General features: G+C 37.4%; 1 protein-coding gene across 1 annotated transcript in view; it reads left to right on the forward strand.

The window, feature by feature from the left end:
* Nucleotides 1-2,872: 2,872 nt before the first annotated feature.
* LOC145127077 (uncharacterized) overlaps nucleotides 2,873-27,059 on the forward strand; it is a 34,187-nt gene continuing 10,000 nt past the window's right edge. Inside the window, exons 1-5 of the mRNA XM_079062324.1 lie at nucleotides 2,873-3,194; nucleotides 3,662-4,218; nucleotides 4,270-4,560; nucleotides 4,711-5,067; nucleotides 5,173-5,659. Of these exons, the coding sequence (XP_078918450.1) occupies nucleotides 2,873-3,194; nucleotides 3,662-4,218; nucleotides 4,270-4,560; nucleotides 4,711-5,067; nucleotides 5,173-5,659 (2,014 nt within the window). The remainder of the gene's footprint in view (nucleotides 3,195-3,661; nucleotides 4,219-4,269; nucleotides 4,561-4,710; nucleotides 5,068-5,172; nucleotides 5,660-27,059) is intronic.

Below are 27,059 nucleotides of genomic sequence, written 5' to 3' on the forward strand. Positions count from 1 at the left end.
TCCAGATTTACCCTTGTTAACTAACAATTAACACTGAGCTTTCCAACGATTTTTCTGTTTGCAGAATACAAACTCATCATAAGCAACCCTTGAAGTTTGTAGAGACTGATTAGAGGAAACAACAAGCATATCAGGGGTGGAAGTAGGAATGAAGGTTGCTTTAAACCCTTTATCCGTATGAGAATTGATACGAGTCTCCTCAGTAATCAACTCATGAACAACAGAATCCACTGAGGGAAGGGGAGAGCGATGAAGACTCGTTCCACGTAGGCCTTCAAAATCAGAATGCAAGGCCATCAAGAACTGGACCAAACGTTGTTCTTCCCTTATAGCAATGTAAGGCTCAAAATCTTTTAACTCTTTAGATTCAGTAAGAGCCAATTGATCCCACAAATCAGACATAGTAGTATAGAAATCTTGAATGCTCTGGTCATTTTGTTGAAGGGCACGAGTATCATATTCTAACTGATACTGGTTAGCAAAGTTGGACTGAGTATACAGTCTCTCTAAGTGATTCCAAACTTCCTTTGCTGTGTCATATTTATCCAACTGCATACCAATAGACTGAGTAATAGAACTATTAATCCAAGTAATGACCTTGGAGTTATCAGTCTCCCAAGCATAAACCAACAAATCGAAATTCTCATCTTGATGCACCGAGGGTTTAGATTTAGTACCAGTGACATAGCCCCACATATTCTTCCCACGAAGGAAGTTCTTCATAACATAACTCCAATACATATAATTCTTTCCATCTAGACGAGTATTGATTGACTGAAGGGAATCATCCTTTCCAGTCATGTTGGCAATGGATAAATAACCACAATAATAGTATAACAAACTGAGAATGAGAGGAGTAACAAAACAGCAGAAGCAATCAATCGAAGAAACAAGAAATCGAGCAACAACAACGAATTAACAACAACAACAAACGAATATCACCAATGAAGAAACATCAAACAGGTTGAACGAAACTGCTATCGATCCGCGCCACAGATGACTGCTACAAAGTCTTCTAACAACGCATCAAACCTCCGCTCTGATACCATGATAACATTTCCATATGATTATGATAGAGAGAAATTACAAGGTTCTCAATGAAAAACATAAAGGACACAAAGAATAAAGCGGATATAAATACTAGCTTGACAAAACGCTAATGGACTAAAGACTAAAGGGCCCATAAACATGTGGGCTAATAATAAATAGGCTAACATTAGGATTCCAACATTTTGCTGCACATGAAAATCACAGGAACAACAAAAAAACTCTTATTTCCTTTTCTCCTTATTCTTGTTTCTATCGGAAATAGGAGGGTCTCGGGTCACTCTTATTTCTTTTTCTCCTTCTTCTTTTCTGTTTTCCGGCTTGATTAATGATATTGGTGATGTTGGTTTTGATAGTGAGCAGGTACGGGTGATTTGATGGAGGTTGGAATTATTTGGTTGTGATGGGTTTGTGGAGGGTGTAACTGAGCAGGTAAGTAAATTTTTCAGATTTAGATTTCAGTTGCAACAGGACTGAGAGGTGTATGGTGTTTCAGGTGAGTTCGGTGGTGAAGTTTTGAAGGCTGAAACAAATAGAGTGGTGACGACATGATATAACAGGTAAATAGGTTTCTATTTTTTTCTTGTGCCAGAATCGAGAGGTATTCAAGTGGTTGGTTTAATCGGTAAATGAGGTGGGTTTAATGGTTTAGTGATTTTGGTTTTCCAGGTGGAGGCTTTGATAGCAGCTTGAATATATGTAATATAACTTAAAAAATGAGGAAGGAGATCACAATATTTGAAGCATTAGAATTATATGCACATCATATATAGCATATACCGGATAATATACTTATGTTAGACGGTTTAAAATTTAATAATGGTTAAATTGAGCACAAAATTAATATAAGGGTTGTTTTAAGCATTGAGGTAAAATACATGAGGTTTTTCTAGGGTTTTCCCTATTACGTAAGAAATAACCATGTTTAATATATTTTTGAGTTAAATGTGATATTTAATGTGGTTTTTGTTTGCTATAATAACCAATAAACAATCAACATTAATCGAATCCAAATAATGACAAACAAATTTTATTGTAATTATAATTTGATAAAGATCGTAAAGAATAGATATATTTACGAAAAAATGCCCACTTCATAGCCTAAAACAAGAAACTTAACCAATATTTTTGCCCTTAACCGAATAAATATTCAGTCTGGAACATGAGGTTCTGAATTCTGAACACTATATAATGTCAATTTGATTTTCATTTACACCATCCCTCTAAAGAAATTTCTCTCAACCCTTACCACATATATGTTTAGATTTATTGGGTTTCCTCCGGAATGGAAGCATGTTATACTCTTAGATCGTATAATATACTTGTCATTGGTAAGTTTTTTTTTTGAGTTGTAACAATGCTATTCTACATGTTGGAAGTTTCAACATTAAAATTTCATCCTTTTTGTTTTTGTGTTTGTTATATTGCATTGGGTATTGGAAGTCATGTTGACTTTTGTTATATTGACTTTTTGTTCGTTAAAGTTCGTTATGGTAAGTCTGTTAGAGTTGGTTACTTCGGGCACTTAGAAGATGGTTTAACCATATTTAACTAACTTAACTAGCATTAGTTAGCTGTTAGATGATGAGTTAGTAGTTAGTTAAGTCTTTCTTGTATATAAGCTTTGTACTCTGTATTCATTATGAAGGAATTCAATACATTGAACATTTGGTTCTTCTATCTTGTTTTTACTCTGATAATATTGTATCAGAGAAGTTTTTTCTTTGCTTCCGAATTCATCATATCAATGATTCTTCAAAATTTTCCTCTTCGTGATTCATACTCTGTTTTTCATCTCTTTTCTTGTGATTTTTGATATTTGATCATGTCTGAGTTAATTCCTTCGGTTTCTACACCTAGTTCTTCCCAAAGTGGTGCTAGATCATCTGATGATCCGTATTACATTAATCATTCTAATAACCCTGGTGCATTGCTTGTTAATCAAGTTCTCACAGGGGACAATTATGCCTCTTGGTCACGATCGATGACGATTGCTTTATCCATGAAGAACAAACTTGATTTTGTTACTAGAGATCTACCACGACCTTTGCCTACTGAATTTAATCGTTTAGAGTCATGGAATCGAAATAACAACATTTTTATGTCCTGGATCTTGAATTCAATATCAAAAGAGATCTATGCTTCTGGTATATTTGACTACTGCTTCTGCTATTTGGAAGGAACTCAAGGAATGTTTTCAGCAGAGCAATGGTCCACATATCTTTCAGATTAAGTGTGATCTGATGAATCTCACTCAAGGAGATGATTCAGTAAGCACTTATTACACTAAATTGAAGGTTCTATGGGAAGAATTGTCTAATTTTGAAGTTCATTGCACCTGTGGTTTGTGTACTTGTGGGGCAAAGGATATCGAACACACTATGATGTTCTTGATGGGATTACATGAGAAGTATGCTCAAATTAGGGGACAAATTCTCCTAATGGATCCAATTCCCACTGTTAATCAGATTTTTTCTCTATTGATTTAGGAAGAATGTAAAAGAGAGATAAGTATTCCATCCATCAATAATTCTCCCATTTGTTTCAATGTTTCAAAGTAACTCAAGTTCAAATCAAAGGTTTAAATCATTTTCAAAGAACTGATCATCTCCAGTTTGTTCTCATTGCAAAATATCTGGTCACACTGTTGACAAATGTTATAAACTCCATGGGTTTCCAACTGGTTATCGTTCTAATCAAGACAATCCACGTGCTAATGCTGTTTCTGATCAAGCTCCAGTTCCAGTCAACAATGCCAAGGAGGATAATACAAGTGATTCCATTACTAATCTTACCACACATCAATGTCAACAGTTAATAGCAGTTCTTACAGGTCAACTTGCTTCTATTAACTTTGTTACTGCTGCTGATGACAAAGAATCAGGTACTCATTATGTTCTTACTTGCGAGTCTGGAACTTACCAATCTAACATTTGGATTTTAGACACTGGAGCAACTAGACATGTGTGTAACAATAAAAAGGTTTTCATAAACCTCAAACGAATCTTTGGAACCAAAGTTCGTTTACCAAATCATATGCTTATACAAGTAGAATATATGGGAAATATTAAGATCAATGAGCATATTGTTCTTCAAAATGTTTTATATGTTCCTCAATTTGAGTCGAACTTGATCTCTGTGTCCATGTTAGTTGCAAACAAGATGATTAAAGTATCATTCTATCACAATCGTGATATTGTGAAACATATTTCAATCAAGTAGCAGATTGGCACTGCTAGGATTGAAAGTGGACTCTATTTGCTTGAAGATATGATTGAAGAAGTTCCTGTTCATGCTGTTTCTCTTCAACATTGGCATCAAAGATTTGGCCATCCTGCAAATGAGAAATTTAAGTTCATTGATAGTTGTTTGTTTTCAAATAAAGATTTGAATAAACATTTTTGTACTGTGTGTCCTTTGGCTAAACAAAAGAGATTGAAATTTGACTCTCTTATTCATGTGGCTAATAAACCTTTTGATCTCATTTACTGTGATATATGTGGTCCTTATCATGTATCTGATTATAAAGGTTTCAAATATTTTGTTACAATTATGGATGATTGTACAAGTTTCACGTGGACATACTTTCTTAAGCATAAATCTGAAGTTCAAGGAATCATTCCAAATTTTTTTGCACTGGTGTGAACACTGTATAATATCAAGATCAAAGTGTTCAGATCTGATAATGCTAAAGAATTAGCATTCACAAAGTTCTTCAACAAGGAAGGAGTCATTCATCAATTTTCATGTGTTGAGAGGCCTCAACAGAACTCAGTAGTGGAAAGAAAACATCAACACATTCTTAATGTTGCTAGAGCCCTTTTCTTTCAATCTATAGTTCCTACTTCTTTTTGGTCTGAATGTGTTTCTTGTGCCACTTTTCTCATTAATAGAACACCATCTAAACTTCTCAAATTCATTACTCCATATGAGAAATTATATAACTGCACTCCTGATTTTTCAAGGTTTAGATTTTTTGCTTCAACTCTACCTAGTTCCAGAAACAAATTTACACCAAGGGCAAGATGCTTTGTTTTTATTGGTTATCCTATGGGCATGAAGGCTTATAAGTTGATGGATATTGAAACAAAATAAATTTTTGTTTCCATAGATGTTACATTTCAGGAGGATATTTTTCCTTTTACACATTCATCAAAGCATATTCCTCACAATCCTTTTGATTCCATAGATAATCCCAATTCCTATAATATAGATGATTCTTTTCAAACAGATCATGATTCTTCTAGTTCTTCTCCTGTTTCTTCATTGAATCCACATCCTCAATCATCTTCACCTAATTCATCATCACAACCTTCTGCGCCATCACAACAGCCTACAAGACCAATTCAGGCACGTAAACCACCATCTTACCTACAAGATTACCGTTGCAATATTATAAATAACATCATTATGGAAAATGGACCAAAATATCCTTTATCGGATGTTGTGCCTTATTCAAATTTATCACCACAATACATGACTTACACTATTTCTATCTCTTCAGAAATTGAGCCCAAGAATTACAAAGAAGCTTCTCAATCGTCTGAATGGGTCAAAGCTATGAATGAAGAGTTGCAAGCATTAAAAGCCAATCACACCTGGACAGTGATGGGTTTTGAGCATTCTAACACTCCTAAGGTGTGCATGCAACCCTAGAAACCTTGGATATATGTTTTCTCTATTATACATGCAAACTTTCATTTTTCCAAGGTTTCATCCTAACTAGCATACCATTAAGTATATGTAATACAAAAAACTAGTAGAATGACATACCTTTTCTTGTAGCTTGATTCCTTAAGCCTTTAAGAGCCTAACACCAATAATGTGAATGCCTCAAATGGAACCAAAAATCACCACCAACAAATGAATGAACTTGAGAGAGTATTACTTGCACTCAATTTCGGCTAGCACTCTTGTGTGTATGCTTAGGTCCGATTTTGCTAGCTAGAGGGGTTCTTATATAATGTGGCTTAATTAGGGTTACACCATGCAAACCCTAATATGCATCACTTTCCACATTCCTCATGCTCCATGGGTTTTAGCCCTCCATGGAGTATCCAGGGGTTACCACATAGGTTTAGCCCAACATAAGGAATCATGGATCATTAGCCAACTTCATAAGAATGAATGATTTACACAATCAATCCCCATATATTTAATTAGTCTCTTTTGATCACAAAATTAATTCCAAATTAATTCTTGATCAATACTAATTAAATAATATGAATTCATATTAATATATTAGAACTTATAATATATTAATAAATCATAATTATCCTCTTCTCAAAAGTCCATCCTTCAAATTCTCCCGGTGAAGTGCAACCTAAATAGACCATGCTACTCTCGGGTCAAGTACATACCAAATATAGTTATAGACTTAGACACCTTATCCAACAGTCTCCCACTTGGATAAGTCTAATATCTATAGTTGTAAGTGTAACTTCAGGATCCGATTAGCAATCGTGGCTCTTAAATGCCTTTGTCGAACTTAGACGTACCATTTTAGATAAGTGATCATAGAATCCTCTGTTCTCAAGATATCAGCCGGAAAAACACATGGAACACATTCAATCTTATTGTCCAATAGTTTGTTTCCCGATTACTGATTTGTTTGACATAGAACTAAATCGAACACATCAATTTAGTTCTGACCGGGCCCGACACATAAGTCAAAACAAAATCATCGAGGGGCCCAATATATCGCTTTTAATCCTCCAAGGACTAAAAGGAACGGATAAACTTTGACAGTATATGCTTGTACTGACTATTCACTGAGCCATACACAACAACACGTTTTATAACATCGAGTTACCGATGCGTTTTCGTACTGTCAATATACGACCAACTTATAGTCAACAACTCATATATCTAGGTTTGAAGATTATATGATATTATCGTCTCACGATCACTCGAGATAAATTCCATGAAGTGATACTAGTGAGCGTGGGTTGAATCCAATACTTATACCTTGTGAGCACTCATGAATGTCATATCAATGTCTAACCATTTATGACAATCTACAAGCCAAATTCATGACAGTCTTGCTTCAATACCTACTTCTAAAGTATGATCGACTGTTGATGGTTTTAATAATCCAATTATTCTGGAAATCAAAACATGCAAAAATGAAACAACAGTAAAACAATTGACATGAGACAGTACCATACTAGTAAATAAAAACACCTTTTATTTAAGCATCCAATGTCAATTACAGTTTATCTATTACAAGTTTCGAAAAAGCTATCTAATCATAAAAACTAATATCATCCCTCAGCCCAATACGCCTCACATGCTGTAAATATGTAACGCCCGGGTTTCGGGGCTAATCATTTTAGATGATGTAATAGTCTAGGTCAACTATTGTAACTCTTTTGAAATAATAAAAATGAAATATTTGAATACTATGTGAATTATGTGTATTTGTGTGCTTATTACTTATTTATAAATGAATAATAAATAAAGGATAAAAATAAGCGTCAAAATTAAAGTGTGAGATAAGCCCGATATCTTTACATAAAGTTGTAGTGGTCGAAACAAGGATTCCGGGGATATAAAGAACGCCGAAATCCGAGTTATAACGAAGAAGTTATGACCCGTCGAAGTTTCGCAACGGAACCGGCACGACACCGGGAAATGTAAATAGTGAATTTACGATAGAGTGAGTTTTAGCCGTAGCGATCTAAACAAAAGTCGTAGAATACGTTAAACCGAGAGCATCCATAAAAAGAACGCCTAAATCTGACTTCGTATGAGGAAGTTATGATTTTTCGAAGTTTCGGCTTAGCAGTGTACAACCCGAAGTTCGAATATTAGATCGAGCGGTTTTTAGCCGACACAACCTAAGCGAGAATCGAAGATCTCGTTAATAGTAGCGTAACGATAAAAAGACAGACGAAAACGGACGTCGGATGAAGAAGTTATGAGATTTTAACGGACCAATCCTGTCCCGACCTGTTAATAATATAACTTTTAAAATAAAGTCAAAATTAGCCGACGAAGTCTAAACGAAAGTTGTAGAGTACGTTCCCTTCCTACGCGTGGATATAAAGAGCGTCAAAAACGGAGCTCGTATGTGAGAGTTATGATTTTTAGAAGTCGGAGTGTGAATTTGCGAAGCTGTGACAAGATCGATGTTGTGGCTGAATCCCAGCCGTCCGATAAGCTCGCACCGGATGAAGACACATCGCCCCTCGCAGATACCCCCCGCGTCCGAGGCCAAGTACGCCCAGCGTACTTCGGCTCTTATCCACTTCCGAGACTGGCATATGCTAGACAGTTGGATGCGATCTGGTATCTTTATCCGAGCATTACGCCCAGCGTAACCGAAGGCTACGCCCAGCGTAGTCCGAAGTTCCAACACTATAAATAGGAGTGCGAGGCTGCCATTCTTCTTCACTCCATTCTCACTTCTTTCTCTCACTACTTTCTCTCTCTAAGGGTTCTAACCCCCCCTAAGCCTAGGTAAACCCCCTAGCATCCAAAGGAAGCCCCGAAGCTCCCAGAGTCCCGAGAAAAAGGGTCTTTCGGTTCGGAAACGCTGCTCCAAGCGAAGCCCGGTTTTCTTTAAAATCCGCTGTAAGTGAGCTACGCCTACCCAATTTTTAATATAGCTTTTAATTAATTATAGTAACATTATTAGGACCTTAAAATAATTATTTGGGCTATTATTATGAGTTATATAGAGTGTTGTTTAACACTTATATAATAATAATAATAGCTAGAGTATTAATTAGTCGCGGTTAACATTGGACTAAACCCTAGTGGTATTGATACTAGGTTTTGTCAAGGGAAAACTTATTTTGAGATAACGAAGCGTTGTCCGAGTTCCGAGTCACCACCTTAACAGGTGAGTGCATAGTCACTTTCATCTTACACATAGATATGAAGTATTTAATATAAATTACGTGCTATGTGTGCATATTGTCTGAATACTTGCTGTCTATGCTGATGAAAGATTTTTATACATGTTTTAAATGATTTAAACTGTATATGTATTTTATATCTACAAAATGTTGGGGTAAAACATGGGTAGATGTAATATACGATGTGTGATAAAATGATGAGAGGCCTCGATGTTGTTGTTGTTGATTCTGTCATCTAGCGGAGTATAGATGACAACCACGGACTCTTCTAGACAGTCCAGTGGAACGCTAGCAGGCTCGCAACCTGTAGGTGTTTGTGAACGATGTGTTCACCGGTGTACTCCATCCCCCTCATGGTTGCCTTTAGGACATTTATTGCTGAGGAACCCCTTAGCAGTAGTGTCCATCCCGATGATAATCCTTAGGCTAGGTCCCTTATGATATATGTTTAGGGACGTAAAGTGAGGATAATGGGAACAGGTAATCGGGTTATTGTTGGTTGATGAAATTAATAAACTTATTTATTGTGGGTTGAAAACCCTATGTGCTCACCAGGCTCCCAAGCCAGACCCACTCAGTTTCTTGTATTACAGGTAGTGGTGCACGAGTATAGATATGATGTTTGGGATGAGAGATTACGGATATAGGCCTGTAGATATGAATAAATGTAATAAGTCTTATATTGTACTGTTTATGCTTTTGATCTGTATCGAACATGACATCCCGAGGTTTTTATTGAAATACATTTCTACGGAATTGCTTTGATAAATCTTTATCATATTTTATTTTGGGAACAAATTCCGCAACACTTTTATTTAAAATGTTACTCTGATTTTTAAACAAAGCATAAACAAAATTCGGTCTTTTCTGGCCGTGAAAATGGGGATGTCACAGTTGGTATCAGAGCATTAGTTTAAGCGAACTAGGAATTTGTAGGATTTCTAGACTTAAACTTAGAATGCTAAGCGATGATTGTGAGGTGTGAGCACTAGCTTATTTTAGGAATTTTGCCTAAATACTTTTGTGTGCTAAATGCTTTATGCTTAACATGCTGTTATTTGTTCGGATCTATGGTCTGTTGCCGACCGGATCTGGAAACCTTATGTGTTTAGGATTCTAAACGTACGAATACAATATTAGAACTAGCATGTAAACGTTTCAGAGAGATAAGGATGATTTAAACGTCTATCCTGAATAAAGATCTAAATTCACCTTATTCGGTGTATAGATCAAGATGACAAGAACCCGCAGTGGACCTGGGAATGCGAATGGGAATAGGAATCAACCCCCAATGATTCAGCAAATACCTGTTGTAGTAGAAGTTGCACCCAAGCCAATCACCATGGCTGGAGTACAGGCCATGATTCGTGGTATGTTAGCAGAACAAAGGGAGGAAATGAAGCAGATGTTGCACGCAAATAGGGACGAACCTACCATGCCCGTTGAGCAACCCGAACTGAGTCCCGAGCAATAGGAGGAAGGGAACTATAGCCGCCATGTGAGTCAAGTTGGGACTCAAAGAGAACGAAGGAATGACCCGGAGAGGGGAAACAACAAGGATGGGTGGATGTATAAGAACTTCTTGGGTGCCAAGCCACCAAGTCTCTCTGGAAGCCCAAAGCCTGTTGAGATTATGGATTGGATCTCCGAAATGGAGATGGTGTTCGAGAGCTGCAGCTGTAGCGAGAAGCAGAAGACCGTCTTCGCAGTAAGACAACTAAAAATTGGAGTCTTGAGCTGGTGGAAGTTACTGGCAGATACAATGCCGCGAGGAGAAGCCCTAAATATGTCATGGGATGAGTTCTTGGAACAACTGAAGGCGCAGTACTGTTCAGAAATAGATCTGATTGATCTGAACAATGAGTTCCCAAACCTGAAGAAGGGGAGAATGAGCGTTGACGACTACGCTACTGCATTCACGGAGAAGATGAAATTGTTTCCATACCTAGTGCCAACCGAACTCTCCAAAATTGAGAAGTTCACAAATGGACTGCCAGTCGACTTTTTGGTCCGACAGTCAAGATGGCAACCACTCTGAAATCAGCTGTTCGAGCAGCTAAGAATGTGGAGATCCAGCAAAAGGAAAGGGATCTGGAGAGGGTCGAGGTTGGTGAGAAATGGAAATTCGATGGATCTTCAAGGTCCAATAAGAAAAGTAAATTCTCGAAGTCCGGTTCGAAGGGAGGAGGAGCCGAAGCAAAGTGGTGTGACAAGTGCAAGAAGAAGCACTCCGGAAAATGCGACGGAGAAGTCACCTGCTTTAAGTGTGGAAAGACCGGGCACTATGCCAATGAATGCACCCTCACCAAGAAAGTCTGTTATGGGTGTGGCGAGGAAGGGCACATTTCGAGGGACTGCCTGAAAAAAAAGGAGGCGGGAAGACCCAACATTCCACCAAAGCCGAAGACAAGAGCCTTCCAGATGACGCTCGAGGCTGCAAAGGAGGCAGCAGACGTCGCTTCAGTTATCTTTCTTGTAAATGGATTTCCTTACAATATACTATTTGATTCCGGAGCCAACTATTCCTTTGTGTCGCATAAATTTGGTGGGAAATTAGCATTGCCTGTAGAAAAACTTAATAATGCCCTAATTGTGGAAGTTGCCAGTGGCAAGTTCGTACCTGTTAGTAACCGTATTAGGAACATCGTCATCGACCTAAACGGAAACGAATTCCACGAAGAGCTATTTCCCATAGAGTTGAACGGTTTCGATATCGTTTTGGGTATGGATTGGCTTAGCGCCAATGATGCTGAGATTCAATGCCGAAAGAAGAAAGTAAGGGTAAACCCACCCGAAAAAGAGTCATTTATGGTGTACGGGGACAAACGCCGAGTAAATTATGGAATCATCTCCCTGATGAAAGCCAGAAAATGTTTGTCCAAGGGATGTGCATCATACTTGGCATTCGTAATCGATGCTAAGAAGGAAAAGAAAGAGGTACAGAATATACCGGTTGTGTGTGATTATCCGGAAGTCTTTCCCGAAGATCTTCCCGGATTACCACCTGATAGACAAGTGGAGTTTCGGATAGACTTGTTACCAGGTACAACACCGATAGCAAAGGCACCTTACCGATTAGCACCGACGGAGATAAAGGAGCTCATGACGCAACTTCAGGAGCTGTTGGACAACGGTTTCATTCGACCTAGTTCATCACCCTGGGGAGCTCCGGTGCTATTCGTAAAGAAGAAAGACGGAAGCATGTGAATGTGCATAGACTACAGAGAGCTGAACAAGGCAACTGTAAAGAATAAGTACCCTTTGCCAATGATTGATGACCTATTCGATCAGCTACAAGGTTCGAGCTATTTCTCAAAGATCGATCTTAGGTCAGGGTATCATCAGCTGAAAGTGAGAGATCAAGATATTGAGAAGACTGCATTCAGAACGAGATATGGACACTACGAGTTCTTGGTTATGTCGTTTGGACTAACCAATGCTCCAGCAGCATTCATGGATTTGATGAACAGGGTTTGTAAACCATTCCTCGATAAATCCGTGATAGTGTTCATCGACGACATTCTGATCTACTCGAAAAGCCAGGAGGAGCATGGAAAGCATCTACGAGAGGTGTTGGAGGTATTGAAGAAGGAGAAGCTGTATGCAAAGTTCTCCAAGTGTGATTTTTGGATCCGAGAAGTCTAATTCTTGGGTCATGTGGTTAACCAGGAGGGAATAATGGTTGACCCAGCAAAAATCGAAGCTGTAATGAAGTAGGAACGTCCAAAGAGTCCCACGGAGATTCGAAGCTTTCTAGGATTAGCCGGATATTACCGAAGATTTATCCAAGGCTTTTCTTCGATAGCCGCTCCATTAACAGCTTTGACCCACAAAGGAGCTACTTATACATGGAGTGAGAAACACGATGAGACATTCGAGAAGCTAAAGAAGAAGTTATGTGAAGCACTGATTCTTTCTCTACCCGATGGAGTCGAAGACTTCGCAGTCTACAGTGACGCATCTGGAGTCGGGTTGGGTTGTGTTCTGACCCAAAGAGAAAAGGTGATAGCATATGCCTCTCGACAATTGAAAGAGCACGAAAAGAACTACCCCACTCATGATCTGGAGTTGGCAGCGGTAGTATTCGCCTTAAAGATATGGAGGCATTACCTCTATGGCACGAAGTGCAAGCTTTTCACTGATCATAAGAGTCTCCAGTATCTCTTTAATCAGAAAGAATTGAACATGAGGCAACGATGCTGGCTAGAATTACTCAAGGACTACGACTGTGAGATACTTTACCACCTCGGTAAAGCAAATGTTGTTGCTGATGCTCTCAGTCGGAAAGTCAATCTTGAAAGGAAAATGCCAAGAGCGTTGAGAATTGAAGTTGTCTCGACAATTGTGGAAAGTATCAAGAAAGCTCAAGAAGAAGCTTCAGAAAAGAATGACCGAAAGGAAGAACGTTTGGGAAAGAAGTTGGTATTCGGTACAAACCGTCAAGGACTGAAGGTATTCCAAGATCGGATTTGGGTACCTAAGACAGGAGGAGTTAGAGAACTTCTGATGGAAGAAGCGCACAAGACCATGTATTCAATTCATCCCGGTAGCACTAAAATGTATAGGGACCTAAAACCCTACTACTGGTGGCCAACGATGAAGATCGATGTTGCAAAGTATGTGGCCGAGTGTGTAACATGTGCAAGAGTTAAGGCACAACATCAGAAACCGTATGGGAGTTTAGAACCTTTACCTGTACCCATGGGTAAATGGGAAGACATCACCATGGATTTTGTGACTAAACTACCTAGGACGAAGAACGGACATGACATGATTTGGGTGGTCGTCGATCGTTTCACTAAGGTGGTGTTTGTTTTTTGCCCGCAGATCTTCTTAGCCTCTTCTGTTTGCGCGACGCAGACCACGCGCAGACATTAGTCTTCGCAGACTGTTTGTTTTTTTTGAAGACTGCAGACCTAAAAATGTCTGCGCGCCATCTTCTTGGCGCAGATGTGGACTAGAGTCTTCTAACATCTTCAGACATCTTCTAGCTTAAAAAAACACATATATCTTGATTTTTTTTTAGTTTTTTTGAATTTATATTTATTCCAACTTTATTAATGATAAACAAATTGAAAAAAAAAGTTACAATACTTAAAAAAAAAATTCGACGACACAAATATGATATTTTTCACAATTTTATAAATAAAAATTTATTAGAATAATGGTTATTGAAGTTGTTTATATAAATATGAAAAAAATCATAATATATTCTTATATTTTTTGTGCCAAATTTTATAAAACATTATGTAATACAATATCGTCAATTTCTTAGAAAAATATTTATGGTACGATTTTAATTGATTTAATTGAAAAAATCAAAGTTTATTTCCATCAATTTATGTATCAAATTCTTTGATTCACAATTACAATGTTTAGGTATAACTTTGCAACCAAAATTGTTGGTTTTTATCAAATATATACATTAATTTGTACCATTTTTATTTTAACTTTTTATACAATAATACATAAAAGTTGATCTAGATTTGTTAATTATTTATAATAAAGTCATAAAAATATTAAAAAATCACTTTGTAGTTAGAACAATCACTTTATTTAGATTTTAGCTTATTTTAGTAGTTTGCAGATGTTAAAAAAACAAATAGTCTTTTTTTTTTAGACTGCAGACGTTTGGTCCACCTCTTCTGCTGCAGAGGTCTACAGAAGTGGTCCGCAGACTGCAGACATTTTGCCTCAGAAAAAACAAACATCACCTAAGAGTGCACACTTGATAGCAGCCAACGAAAGGTGGTCTATGGATAAGCTCGCAAATGCTTACGTGAAGGTGATAATAAGACTTCACGGTGTTCCTCTTACGATTGTATCGGATTGTGATAGTCGTTTCACATCAAGGTTCTGGAGAATCTACAAGAGGAATTGGGTACAAAGTTGTGTTTGAGTACAACTTACCATCCGCAGACTGATGGTCAGAGCGAAAGAACGATTCAAACACTTGAAGATATGCTGAGCGCATGTACCCTTGAGTTCCAAGGGAACTGGGACGAGCACTTACCTCTAGTAGAATTTTCCTACAACAACAGTTTCCACTCGAGCATCAAGATGGCACCTTATCGAGCTTTGTACGGACAGAAGTGTCGTACGCCATGTTGTTGGCTTGAGGCTAGAGAAAAGCAGTTTATGGGCCCCGAGATAGTCCATGAGACTGCTGAGAAGCTGAAGGTGATTAGGGAAAGAATGTTAGCAGCTCAGGATCGTCAGAAGAGCTATGCTAACAAGAAAAGACGACCAATGACCTTCGAAGTTGGGGATTCGGTTTTGCTTAAAGTCTCACCATGGAAGGGACTTATATGATTCGGAGAACGAGGAAAGTTGAGTCGAAGATTTATTGGACCGTTCAAAGTTCTTCAGAAGATTGGGAACCAAGCTTACAAGCTGGAATTTCCCGAAGAACTCGATGGTATTCATAAAACCTTCCATGTGTGTTATCTAAGGAAATTCACGGGAGAAGTTCCCGACATAATTCCCATCTCAGAGTTAAGGATGGATGAGAATAAGAGGCTGATCGAAGAGCCCGAGGCAATTGTTGACCATAAGACTAAGACGTTACGACGTAAGATGGTAGACCTAGTGCTAGTCCGATGGAAACGTTCGAATGGGCCGAATCTCACTTGGGAAACAAAAAGTGACATGATGAGTTGCTACCCACACCTGTTTGCTGATGCATGATTCCGGGACGGAATCATCCTAAGGGGGAGAGAATTGTAACGCCCGGGTTTCGGGGCTAAGCATTTTAGAAGATGTAATAGTCTAGGTCAACTATTGTAACTCTTTTGAAATAATAAAAATGAAATATTTGAATACTATGAGAATTATGTGTATTTGTATGCTTATTACTTATTTATAAATGAATAATAAATAAAGGATAAAAATAAGCGTCAAAATTAAAGTGTGATATAAGCCCAATATCTTTACATAAAGTTGTAGTGGTCGAAACAAGGATTCCGGGGATATAAAGAACGCCGAAATCCGAGTTATAACGAAGAAGTTATGACCCGTCGAAGTTTCGCAACGGAACCGGCACGACACCGGGAAACGTAAATAGTGAATTTACGATAGAGCGAGTTTTAGCCTTAGCGATCTAAACGAAAGTCGTAGAATACGTTAAACCGAGAGCGTCCATAAAAAGAACACCCAAATCTGACTTCGTATGAGGAAGTTATGATTTTTCGAAGTTTCGGCTTAGCAGTGTACAGCCCGAAGTTCGAATATTAGATCGAGCGGTTTTTAGCCAACACAACCTAAACAAGAATCGAAGATCTCGTCAATAGTAGCGTAACGATAAAAAGACAGACGAAAACGGACGTCGGATGAAGAAGTTATGAGATTTTAACGGACCAATCCTGTCCCGGCCTGTTAATAATATAACTTTTAAAATAAAGTCAAAATTAGCCGACAAAGTCTAAACGAAAGTTATAGAGTACGTTCCCGCCTACGCGTGGATATAAAGAACGTCGAAAACGGAGCTCATATGCGAGAGTTATGATTTTTAAAAGCGGAGTGTGAATTTGCGAAGCTGTGACAAGATCGATGTCGTGGCTGAATCCCAGCCGTCCGATAAGCTCGCACCAGATGAAGACACGTCGCCCCTCGCAGCTACGCCCCGCGTCAGAGGCCAAGTACGCCCAACGTACTTCGGCTCTTATCCACTTCCGAGACTGGCACATGCGAGACAACGAGATGCGAGCTGGCATCCTTATCCGGCATTACGCCCAACGTAACCGAAGGCTACGCCCAACGTAGTCCGAAGTTCCAACACTATAAATAGGAGTGCGAGGCTGCCATTCTTCTTCACTCCATTCTCACTTCTTTCTCTCAATACTTTCTCTCTCTAAGGGTTCTAACTCCCCCTAAGTCTAGGTAAACCCCCTAGTACCCGAAGGAAGCCCCGAGGCTCCCGGAGTCCCGAGAAAAAGGGTCTTTCGGTTCGGAAACGCTGCTCCAAGCGAAGCCCGGTTTTCTTTAAAATCCGTTGTAAGTGAGGTACGCCTATGCAATTTTTAATATAGCTTCTGATTAATTATAGTAACATTATTAGGACCTTAAAATAATTATTTGGGCTATTATTATGAGTTATATAGAGTGTTGTTTAACACTTATATAATAATAATAATAGCTAGACTATTAATTAGTCGCGGTTAACGTTAGACTAAACCTTAGTGGTATTGATACTAGGTTTTGTCAAGGGAAAACTTATTTTGAGATAACGAAGCACTGTCCGAGTTCCGAGTCACCACCTTAACAGATGAGTGCATAGTCACTTTCATCTTACACATAGATATGAAGTATTTAATATAAATTACGTGCTATGTGTGCATATTGTCTGAATACTTGCTGTCTATGCTGATGAAAGATTTTTATACATGTTTTAAATGATTTAAAATGTATATGTATTTTATATCTACAAAATGTTGGGGTAAAACATGGGTAGATGTAATAGACGATGTGTGATAAAATGATGAGAGGCCTCGATGTTGTTGTTGTTGATTCTGTCATCTAGCGGAGTATGGATGACAACCACAGACTCTTCTAGACAGTCCAGTGGAACGCTAGTAGGCTCGCAACCTGTAGGTGTTTGTGAACGATGTGTTCACCGGTGTACTCCATCCCCCTCATGGTTTCCTTTAAGACATTTATTGTTGAGGAACCACCTTAGCAGTAGTGTCCATCCCAATGATGATCCTTAGGCTAGGTCCCTTATGATAGGTGTTTAGGGACGTAAAGTGAGGATAACGGGAACGGGTAATCGGGTTATTGTTGGTTGATGAAATTAATAAACTTATTTATTGTGGGTTGAAAACCCTATGTGCTCACCAGGCTCCCAAGTCTGACCCATTCAATTTCTTGTATTACAGGTAGTGGTGCACGAGCATATATATGATGTTTGGGATGAGAGATTACAGATATAGGCATGTAGATATGAATAAATGTAGTAAGGCTTATATTGTACTGTTTATGCTTTTGATCTGTATCGAACATGACATCCCGAGGTTTTTAATGAAATACATTTCTACGGAAATGCTTTGATAAATCTTTATCATATTTTATTTTGGGAACAAATTCCGCAACACTTTTATTTAAAATGTTACTCTGATTTTTAAACAAAGCATAAACAAAAATCGGTCTTTTCTGGCCGTGAAAATGGGGATGTCACAAAATGCTTAACCCTACCCAGTCCCTTCGTGAGGGGATCTGCCGGGTTCTCATATGATGATACCCTCTTTTCCACGAGGAGTCCTTCTTCTATCTTGTGTCTTATGAAGTAATATTTCCTGTCGATGTGTCTGGACCTGCCATGATCCCTTGGTTCCTTGGCTAAGGCAACCGCACTATCGTTGTCACATAAAATCTCCACGGGCTCCTTTATAGCTGATATAACTCCAAGGTCTCCGATGATGTTCTTCAGCCATATCGCCTCATTCGTCGCTTCACTTGCTGCTATGTACTCTGATTCGCACGTTGAATCAGCTACAGTCTCCTCCTTGGAACTTTTCCAAGTAATTTCTCCTCCATTGAGGGTAAACACCCAACCCGACTGAGAGCGGAAATTATCTCTGTCGGTGTAACACACATAAAAATCATGCCCAATTTAAACTTTTAAAAACATTTCTAACCATTAAAAATCATTACAACTTTGTTTTCAAAATGTATAATGTCAGAGTTTCCCAGAAACATAAACAAATCATGAGGAGCTGTACGATCATGTCTTCGCCTTGCCGCGATCCCCTGATGTACCTGAAACAATAAACTGAAACGGTAAGCCCGAAAGCTTAGTGAGTTCCCCCAAAATACCCATACCCGTAACAATACACATATAATCATAAACATCATATTATGGGTCCAGTCAACCATCGGGTTGGAATACCCCAGGCCCTCAACCATCCGGTTGGAATACCAACATACTATGGGTCCAATCATCCTTGGGATGGAATACCCCAGGCCCACAACCAACATGTTGGAATGCCCACATACTATGAGTCCAGTCATCCTCAGGATGGAATACTCACGGCCCACAACCAACAAGTTGGAATGCCCAGGTCTATTGGCTTTCGCACAAAGCAGATAAGCCTCAACCGCCAAACAAACATGTGCACATATAACAGATAATCATGTAACAGTCTATAGACAACAACTGATCTAACGGATCGTACCACATACCACATAATATTATCCTACCCTCTAGGATACCGAACTAACAGGTCATACCACATGTCACATAATGTCATCCTACCCTCTAGGATACCGATCTAACAGATCATACCAGCATAACATAACCAATAACAATTCAAAGGGCCGACCTTGGTGCCTTAGACCCTTGAGTATAGTGACGATAACTCACCTCACAATGTCGCACTGAAAATGATAGGCTCAACTCTCGAATCACCAACACGAACACCACCTATAGTTACCATAAAACCCTTTTTCCATAAATTTCCAAATTACCAAAATGCCCCTAGAGGTCAACTGGTCAACCATTGGTCAAAGTCAAAGTTCACAGTCAAAGTCAACAGTCCATGTTGACCCGACTCGTCGAGTGTAGTTCACCGACTCGTCGAGTCCTTCCTGAACTCGAGAAGTCGTGAAATCCTTGGTTGACTCGTCGAGTTCCCCTATAACTCGCTGAGTTCATGCGTGTCCAAAGGTTGGGAAAAACCCTAGCCGACTCGCCGAGTCATTCGACTGACTCGCCGAGCCCAAGCCAAACTTTATCGGACTTGCCGAGTTGTTCATCAACTCGTCTAGTTCGATTAAACGTAACAGGCTCCAATTTTGAAGCCTTTGGGACCATGCTTCACTATTAAGGTAAGAAGTGTGAAGTTTGTCCCATCAATTTTATTTCTTCTAATAGGCAGGGTTACACCAATTTCGTTATTTTTATGATTAAAGAAATCTCCAACTAAAACCAACATTAACAGAGATGCATGCACCCGAGAATAAGGAAACTGAATGAAAGTATTTTGCTAAGCTACTTTCCCATTTCCGTCTAAAAAAGATTAAAAAATATATTTTGGATAATTATACAAAAACAAGAAACTCTTTGTCTCCTTCCCTAAAAAGATTCATTTTTAGTTAACTTAATTGCATTATGTTTTGTAAAATTCGGGAATACAAGTTTCTTCATGTTGTCTTGTTAGAGCAGTATTTTAGATATCTGTTTTATAGAACTTTTACTAACTAAATCTTAGGTTAGTATTGCATTTTTTTAATAAACGGTTAATTACATTAAAGATTAATACATTGATTTTACTGGATAATATCTTTACTTTTGTTTTTCTTCTAAAAAAAACTTTATATTTTAACATGTTTACCGGTAATTTTTTAATTTTATAAAAATATATAAGGTCTTTTAAGAAAAATAAAGTTAAGGTTGAATATATATATATATATATATATATATATATATATATATATATATATATATATATATATATATATATATATATATATATATATATATATGTTCAGGTTAATTTGAGACCATGCTAATTTTGTGAGACCGTGAGATGCAATCTAAAAATAATTTTAAAACGCAAAATAAAAGGAAAAATCCGAATTTTTTTTAATATTATTTTCGTCACATTTTTAACCTAAAAAAATATAAAAAAAATAAAACAATTACCGTTTTTTTGAAAATTACGTGAAATATTTTAATAGAATATTACACTCTAAATATTCTAATGTGATTTTTAAAATGTTAGAATATTCTACTAGATTTGTCAGATATGTAAAATATCCTAATATTCTACTAGAATATTCTAATATTCTATTAGAATATGTAAAAAAACGGTAATTTATTTTTTTTTTATTTTTTTTTGGAAAATATAAATGACGAAAATAATATTTTAATTCTTTTTTCGAAATTTTCAATTATTTTTGCATTTTAAAAATGTTTTTTTAATCTATAAAATGCGTGGCTAAGATTGCGTCTCACGGTCTCACAAAATTAGGTCGTTTCACATGAACCTAACCCTATATATATATATATATATATATATATATATATATATATATATATAGGGTGAGGTTCAATAGAGAACCATAATTAACCAAGGAACCAAAGAACCAATCTTTTTTTCAACTTTTAGAACTTATTTTTTATAAAAAAAAAACTAAAAATACAGAAATTCATAATTTTTTTATCCTTTTTCCAATGATATCAAATTTGATTTTTTTTACGTCAAATTCACAATGTGAATTTTTGAAAATTCACAATGTGAATCCGGATTCACACGGTGAATCCGAAAAATATTTTTCACATTCACAATGTTAATATATGAATTTAGATATTTTTAGATTTTTTTTTTCGATAAAGAATAAGCTCTAGATATTGAAAAAAAGATTTGGTTCCTTGAAGAGCTAATAATTATGGTTCTCTATTGAACTTTTCTATATATATATATATATATATATATATATATATATATATATATATATATATATATATATATATATATATATATAAAAGACAAATCAAAAAAATGAAAAAGAAACTCAGTAAAAAAATTGATATTTAATCCAAAAAACCACCGGTACATTGAATTTTGAATACGATTGACCCTTAAATAAATAATTATTTTATAGTTTTTTTTTTTTTTTTTTTTTTTTTTTTCAAATATCGATCTTTCGTTTTGACCAAAACATATATATATATATATATATATATATATATATATATATATATATTTTCGTCTTAAGACAATTTTTGTACTCAACATATTAAAATGGCTTATTCTCTATTTTCCTCCTTTCAAGCTTCACATGTTCACGAGGCATGTGAATAGACACTTTATCGACGTAGTTATGCCATGTTAGCTTCTTAAAAAAGAAAGAAAAAAGGATACATACAAAAAATCAAACCAACAACCTCACATTTGTTGAGGGAGGTATTTGGCACCAAGTAGATCTGGTAATTCCGTGTCAATATGTTGTGTTTTGTGGCATTGGTCAAACACTAATCATGGTATGAATTCTAAAATATGTTTATATATTAAACACGAACACGATACAAAATTAATCATTGTCACATTTGACACGTCACGAACATAACACATTTTTAGCCGTATTATATGAAAACACAAATTTACAAGAATTTATACGAATTTACATGAATTTTTATTAAACTATGGTACATGAAGGAAAAACTAAGATTTCAAAAGATATTAACTTGTGTCTTATACGGACTTTTATGGGTTGCGTGTGCACGGATTTTATCCATGTTATATACGTGTTTAAACGAGTAAATTTGTATCTAACACATATAAGACACGAAACACGAATTTGAAATACGTGCTGACATAAATAAACACGAAAGATGGATTTTCAAACCCATACACGAAAAACATGTATTGTGTCAGTCGTATTGTGTATTGAATTACCGGGTTTACCACTAGACATTTGGAATGAATGGTGTATTTTAAAAATGGAAAAAATGACACTATAGCCCATCGAAGTTTCAAGTTCTGGTCTAAATGATCTATATATATATATATATATATATATATATATATATATATATATATATATATATATATATTTTTTTTTTGACTTTATGGGGATATAAGATCAGTAGTGACCGGTTGTTTTAGTCATCGGAACATAAATCATCCGGTGGAAGTTGGCATATGTGTAAATTTAGCCAGATCAATAGTGACACTGAAGGCTTAAAGGTGAAACGACGTCGTTTTCGTCTTCTGCGAATGACTGTTCAACCCCTTCCCCATTTCATTCTATCATCAAGAAATTAGTAGCTATGGGGGTACCTGATGGATGGAGGAGTGAAAATAATAACCGTTGTTGATATCAATCTCAATCCTTGATCGCTGAAATTTTTTGATTGTGAAAAAACAATCAAGTATCAAGCATCGATGATTGCGGAGAACACAAAACATAACAAGTTGATATCAGAGGTGTTAACTGATTCTTTTGATTAATTTTTTACAAAGGATTACAACCGTATAAATACAAATACACAATGAAATACAACAATAAACAAAATCAATTTAAAATAAAGGGAGATTATCCCTTCTCGTTAACACCCCCTCAAGCGAACCGATGGAGACGACACATGTATATCTTGAAAGTATTAGAACATGGGCTGGTAGTGGTTTGGAGAAGATGTCTGACACCTGGAGCTTGTTAGGAAAAAATTTGGTGTGAAGCTTTCTTAATGAAACAAGCTCTCAAACGAAAAACGGTAGTCAATGTCAATATGTATGGCACGTTTGTGAGACACTGGATTTTAGCTTAGAAAAACGACACTGAGATTATCACATAATAAAGTCGGGTGTCCCAGAGGTAGCGCATGTAAGTCACGAAGGAGATGTGTGACCCAAATGAGCTCAACAACATTGTTGGCCATGACACGATACTCGGACTCACACCTTGATCGGAAAATAATTGGTTGTTTCTTATCACTCCATGAAACAAGATTGTCACCTAGAAAAATGGAATAACCGTATGTAGAACGTATAGTTTCAATACACCGGGCCCAATCCGCATCTGAATAACCAATTAAAGAGCCTGTGGGTACATTTAAAAAAGTAAGGTCATAAGCAGTTGTTCCCTTAACATAACGCAAGATTCATTTCACCATCTGAAAATGATCAACGGTTGGTTCATGTAAGAACTGATTGTCTTGATTTACAACGTGTGATAGATCGGGATGAGTAATGGTTAGATACTATAAAGCACCGACTAAAGAACGACAATGATTTGGATCATGATAAGGAGTGCCAAAGGAAATAAAGATATCGTTCATACTCGATTGTGTAGCAATCAGTTTGGAGTCAAGTTGACATGCACGTGTAAGAATATCATGTGCATATTTGGATTGATTTAAAAACATATATAGGAGAATTCAAGGCCTAAAAAATAGTTGAGAGTATCCATATCTTTGATTTCGAATTCAACATGAAGACGATTAATAAAACCGCGGATAAATGACTCATTATTGCCCGTGATAATGATATCATCAATGTTAACGTATCCCACTAAGAATACATCAAATGTAACGGAGATCACGTCTGATAAACGTGGTAGTCAAGGATCGATGTACGCCTAGCGGCGAGACCATGCCCTCGCCCTCGCGATCTCATGATTATTCCTTGGCACCCATGCACTGAAGCCAACTCGGAGACAAAACAGTACCAGTCATCTCCCATAGGGACATGTGTAATGCTCAGGGCCACGCCTCCTGATAATTCTACACCAACGACAACTAATCAGTAGTGGAGAATGATCCGCCAATAGGATGCCTCCACGTCCTATCGGCCCAATAGGGACCAAAAGGTATTGTCAGGATCTTGTCCCCGCCATGACAGATATAAATAGAACCCCTCTCTTTCAGGAGAGGGGATCTCCACTCACTCACTCTTCAACTAAACCCATACTCTCTCGACAAGTTACTAACTTGACCGTCAGAGCTTCGTTCCGGGAGTCCATCCCGGACGACGACTAACGGCCTTTTTATCTGTGCTGTGATTCTCAGGCTTAACTCCATTGAGACAACGAAAGGCGACGTTAAGCCCTGGGAAGATATCACAAAACCTGGATCCATCCCGACGTGTCCTTAGAGCTACACAACCAGTAAAACGACCTTAAGCTATCAGAAATGGTAGATAAACGACTCACGCTGACAGAAGGTGGAGAAGCCAGCCCGATCAGACTAATGTTGTCCCTCAATGACACTGGTTCATCTGTACCGGGAGGGCAAACACCCACATAAACACCAACGACACAAACAGTTAGCTAGCGACAGAAGCCATAGCTAGTCTATGGCGTCCACCACCCGTCGCAGCAGAACACCTGGTTACAAAGACCAACCCAACACCTCAAATGGTACCTACTCGCCATTCACAACTAGCTAATAACAGAACGCAACCGCCACCACGGCGAGCGGAGACAAACACCTGGTCTCCAAGCACAATCATACTACCTCCCCATCAACAAGCGGTGACCCACCAATTTTCTCCTACGAAAAACATGGCACACATTCCGCTCTTCGAACAACAACCAATGTTCAACCCCTACTTCCATCACTTTCAAGGAGTCCCCCCTCAAACACCACAATCACAAGGCCAAAATACCAATACAACACTAGAGCATGGGAAAAACTCACGCACGCTAGGGTAGCGAGACTCTAACTCACTATCCCAACAGTTTACGCACACAAGCATGATGCAACCATCATATGTTCCACAAACGACATGGTACAATCAAGGGTACAACTATGGACATGAACAAGGATACAACAGTCCGTACTACGACCAAAAAACCATGTAATATAGTGGTTTCCCCTCTATGGACAGACCAGTGCGAAGCGCCGGCTCTGCATTCTGCTCGGAGCTCTTGCATTACAAGATACGCCACTCAACAATGATCCTAAATATACCCAAATACAATGGCACGAAAGACCCAGACGAACACATAAATACTTATGAATGGACGATGAAGTCGCTCCGAATGGACAAGAGGTTCATCTGTACATATTTTCCAGTCATGTTATCAAGGAACGCAGGCAAATGGTTTAAAGCGCTCCGTCCGGGAAGTATCTCAAGCTTCGAGCAATTACGATACCTCTTTCTCAAAAACTTTATCCAACTCCGGAAAGGGAAGGGGGACGCGAGCTCCATCATGGCGTGCAAATAAAGGAAGAGGAGTCGATACAAGAGTATTATGAAAGGTTCACTCTCACGACACTCAGTGTGCCGGGACACGAAGAATTCCTTGTTACAGGAACTTTCGCCCAAGGACTTCTCCCCGCCCCCTGTAAAAAAAGATGCAGGGGACAATGCCAAAAACAAGAGACAAACTCAAATATAGGGTGGAGAAGTGTTGGATTAGGTGTCTAAGCCCATAACTATTATTAGTATGTACTTGACCCGAGAGTAGCATGGTCCATTTGGGTTGCATATCACCAGGACAATATGATAGGATGGACTTTTGAGAAGAGGTTATTTATGATTTATTAATATAAAAGTTCTAATATATTAATATGAAATCATATTATTTAATTAGTATTGATCAAGAATTAGTTTGGAATTAATTTTGTGATCAAAAGAGACTAATTAAATATAAGGGGTTGATTTGGTAAATCATTCATTCTTATGGTGTGGGCCAATGATCCATGATTCCTTAGGTTGGGCTAAACCTATGTGACAATCCATGGATGATCCATGGAGGTTTAAACCCATGGAGCCTAAGGAATATGGAAGGTCATGCAGATTAGGGTTTACATCCTTAGCATCCAAAATTGGTGACTAGACACACTAGTGTTCTTGGAGATCATTGAGCCGATTTGTGTACACCATACTCTCTCAAAAGTCATCTTTTGTCCAAAGGTGTGTTGTGATTCCATTTGAGGCATTCACACTATTGGTGCTAAGTTCTTAAAGGCTAAAACTACAAGCTACAACAAAGAGGTAATTCCATAACTCATTTCTATGTTGTTTATTGCATGCTAGTTGTAGGCCTAATGCTTTGGAAACAATATTGCATGTATAATTAGAGAAAACATAGATCCAAAGCATTTAGGGTTGTATGTGCACCATAGGATGTTGTAGTATACTAAAACCCTTCAGTGGTATCAGAGCCTAGGATTGTTTTCTATTATACTTGATGCTTATTGTTTTTTAAAGCAAGAAAAATCGTTTTTTTGGAATCTGCCTGATCACCACGAGGTGGTGACTGTTCAGTGAAAAAAAATTTCGTTTTTTTGGCCTGTTTTGGATTAGGATCATTACCACAAAATGTTTTTGTTCATAAAATTTGATTTTGTTGCTATGGTAATGATTATTCTCATCCAAATAAAAGAGAATTGTCAAAGTTTCATGATTTGTATTAGTTTATATGATTTGGCTAATTTCTTGAAACTTGTTTGATATGAATTATCTTAATTTGTGAGTTTAATTAGATCATAGGCAAATTGTTTGATTTTGTTAGTTACAATTTTTGATCTAAATGTTTTTGATGAAATCCATAACTTGTCCTCAAGTTATGGAAAGTGAAAAGTCTCATTTTTAAATGTCATCATAAAATGGTTTTAAGTCTTCCATAACTTGTCCTCAAGTTAAGGAACTTGAAGAGTCTTTTACATAAATTTTTTATGAACTCCATAACTTGTCCTCAAGTTAT

The sequence above is a fragment of the Lactuca virosa genome, chromosome 7, assembly GCF_052849685.1.
Source record: "Lactuca virosa cultivar CGN04683 chromosome 7, Lactuca_virosa_CGN04683_v6, whole genome shotgun sequence".
Taxonomy (NCBI): domain Eukaryota; kingdom Viridiplantae; phylum Streptophyta; class Magnoliopsida; order Asterales; family Asteraceae; genus Lactuca; species Lactuca virosa.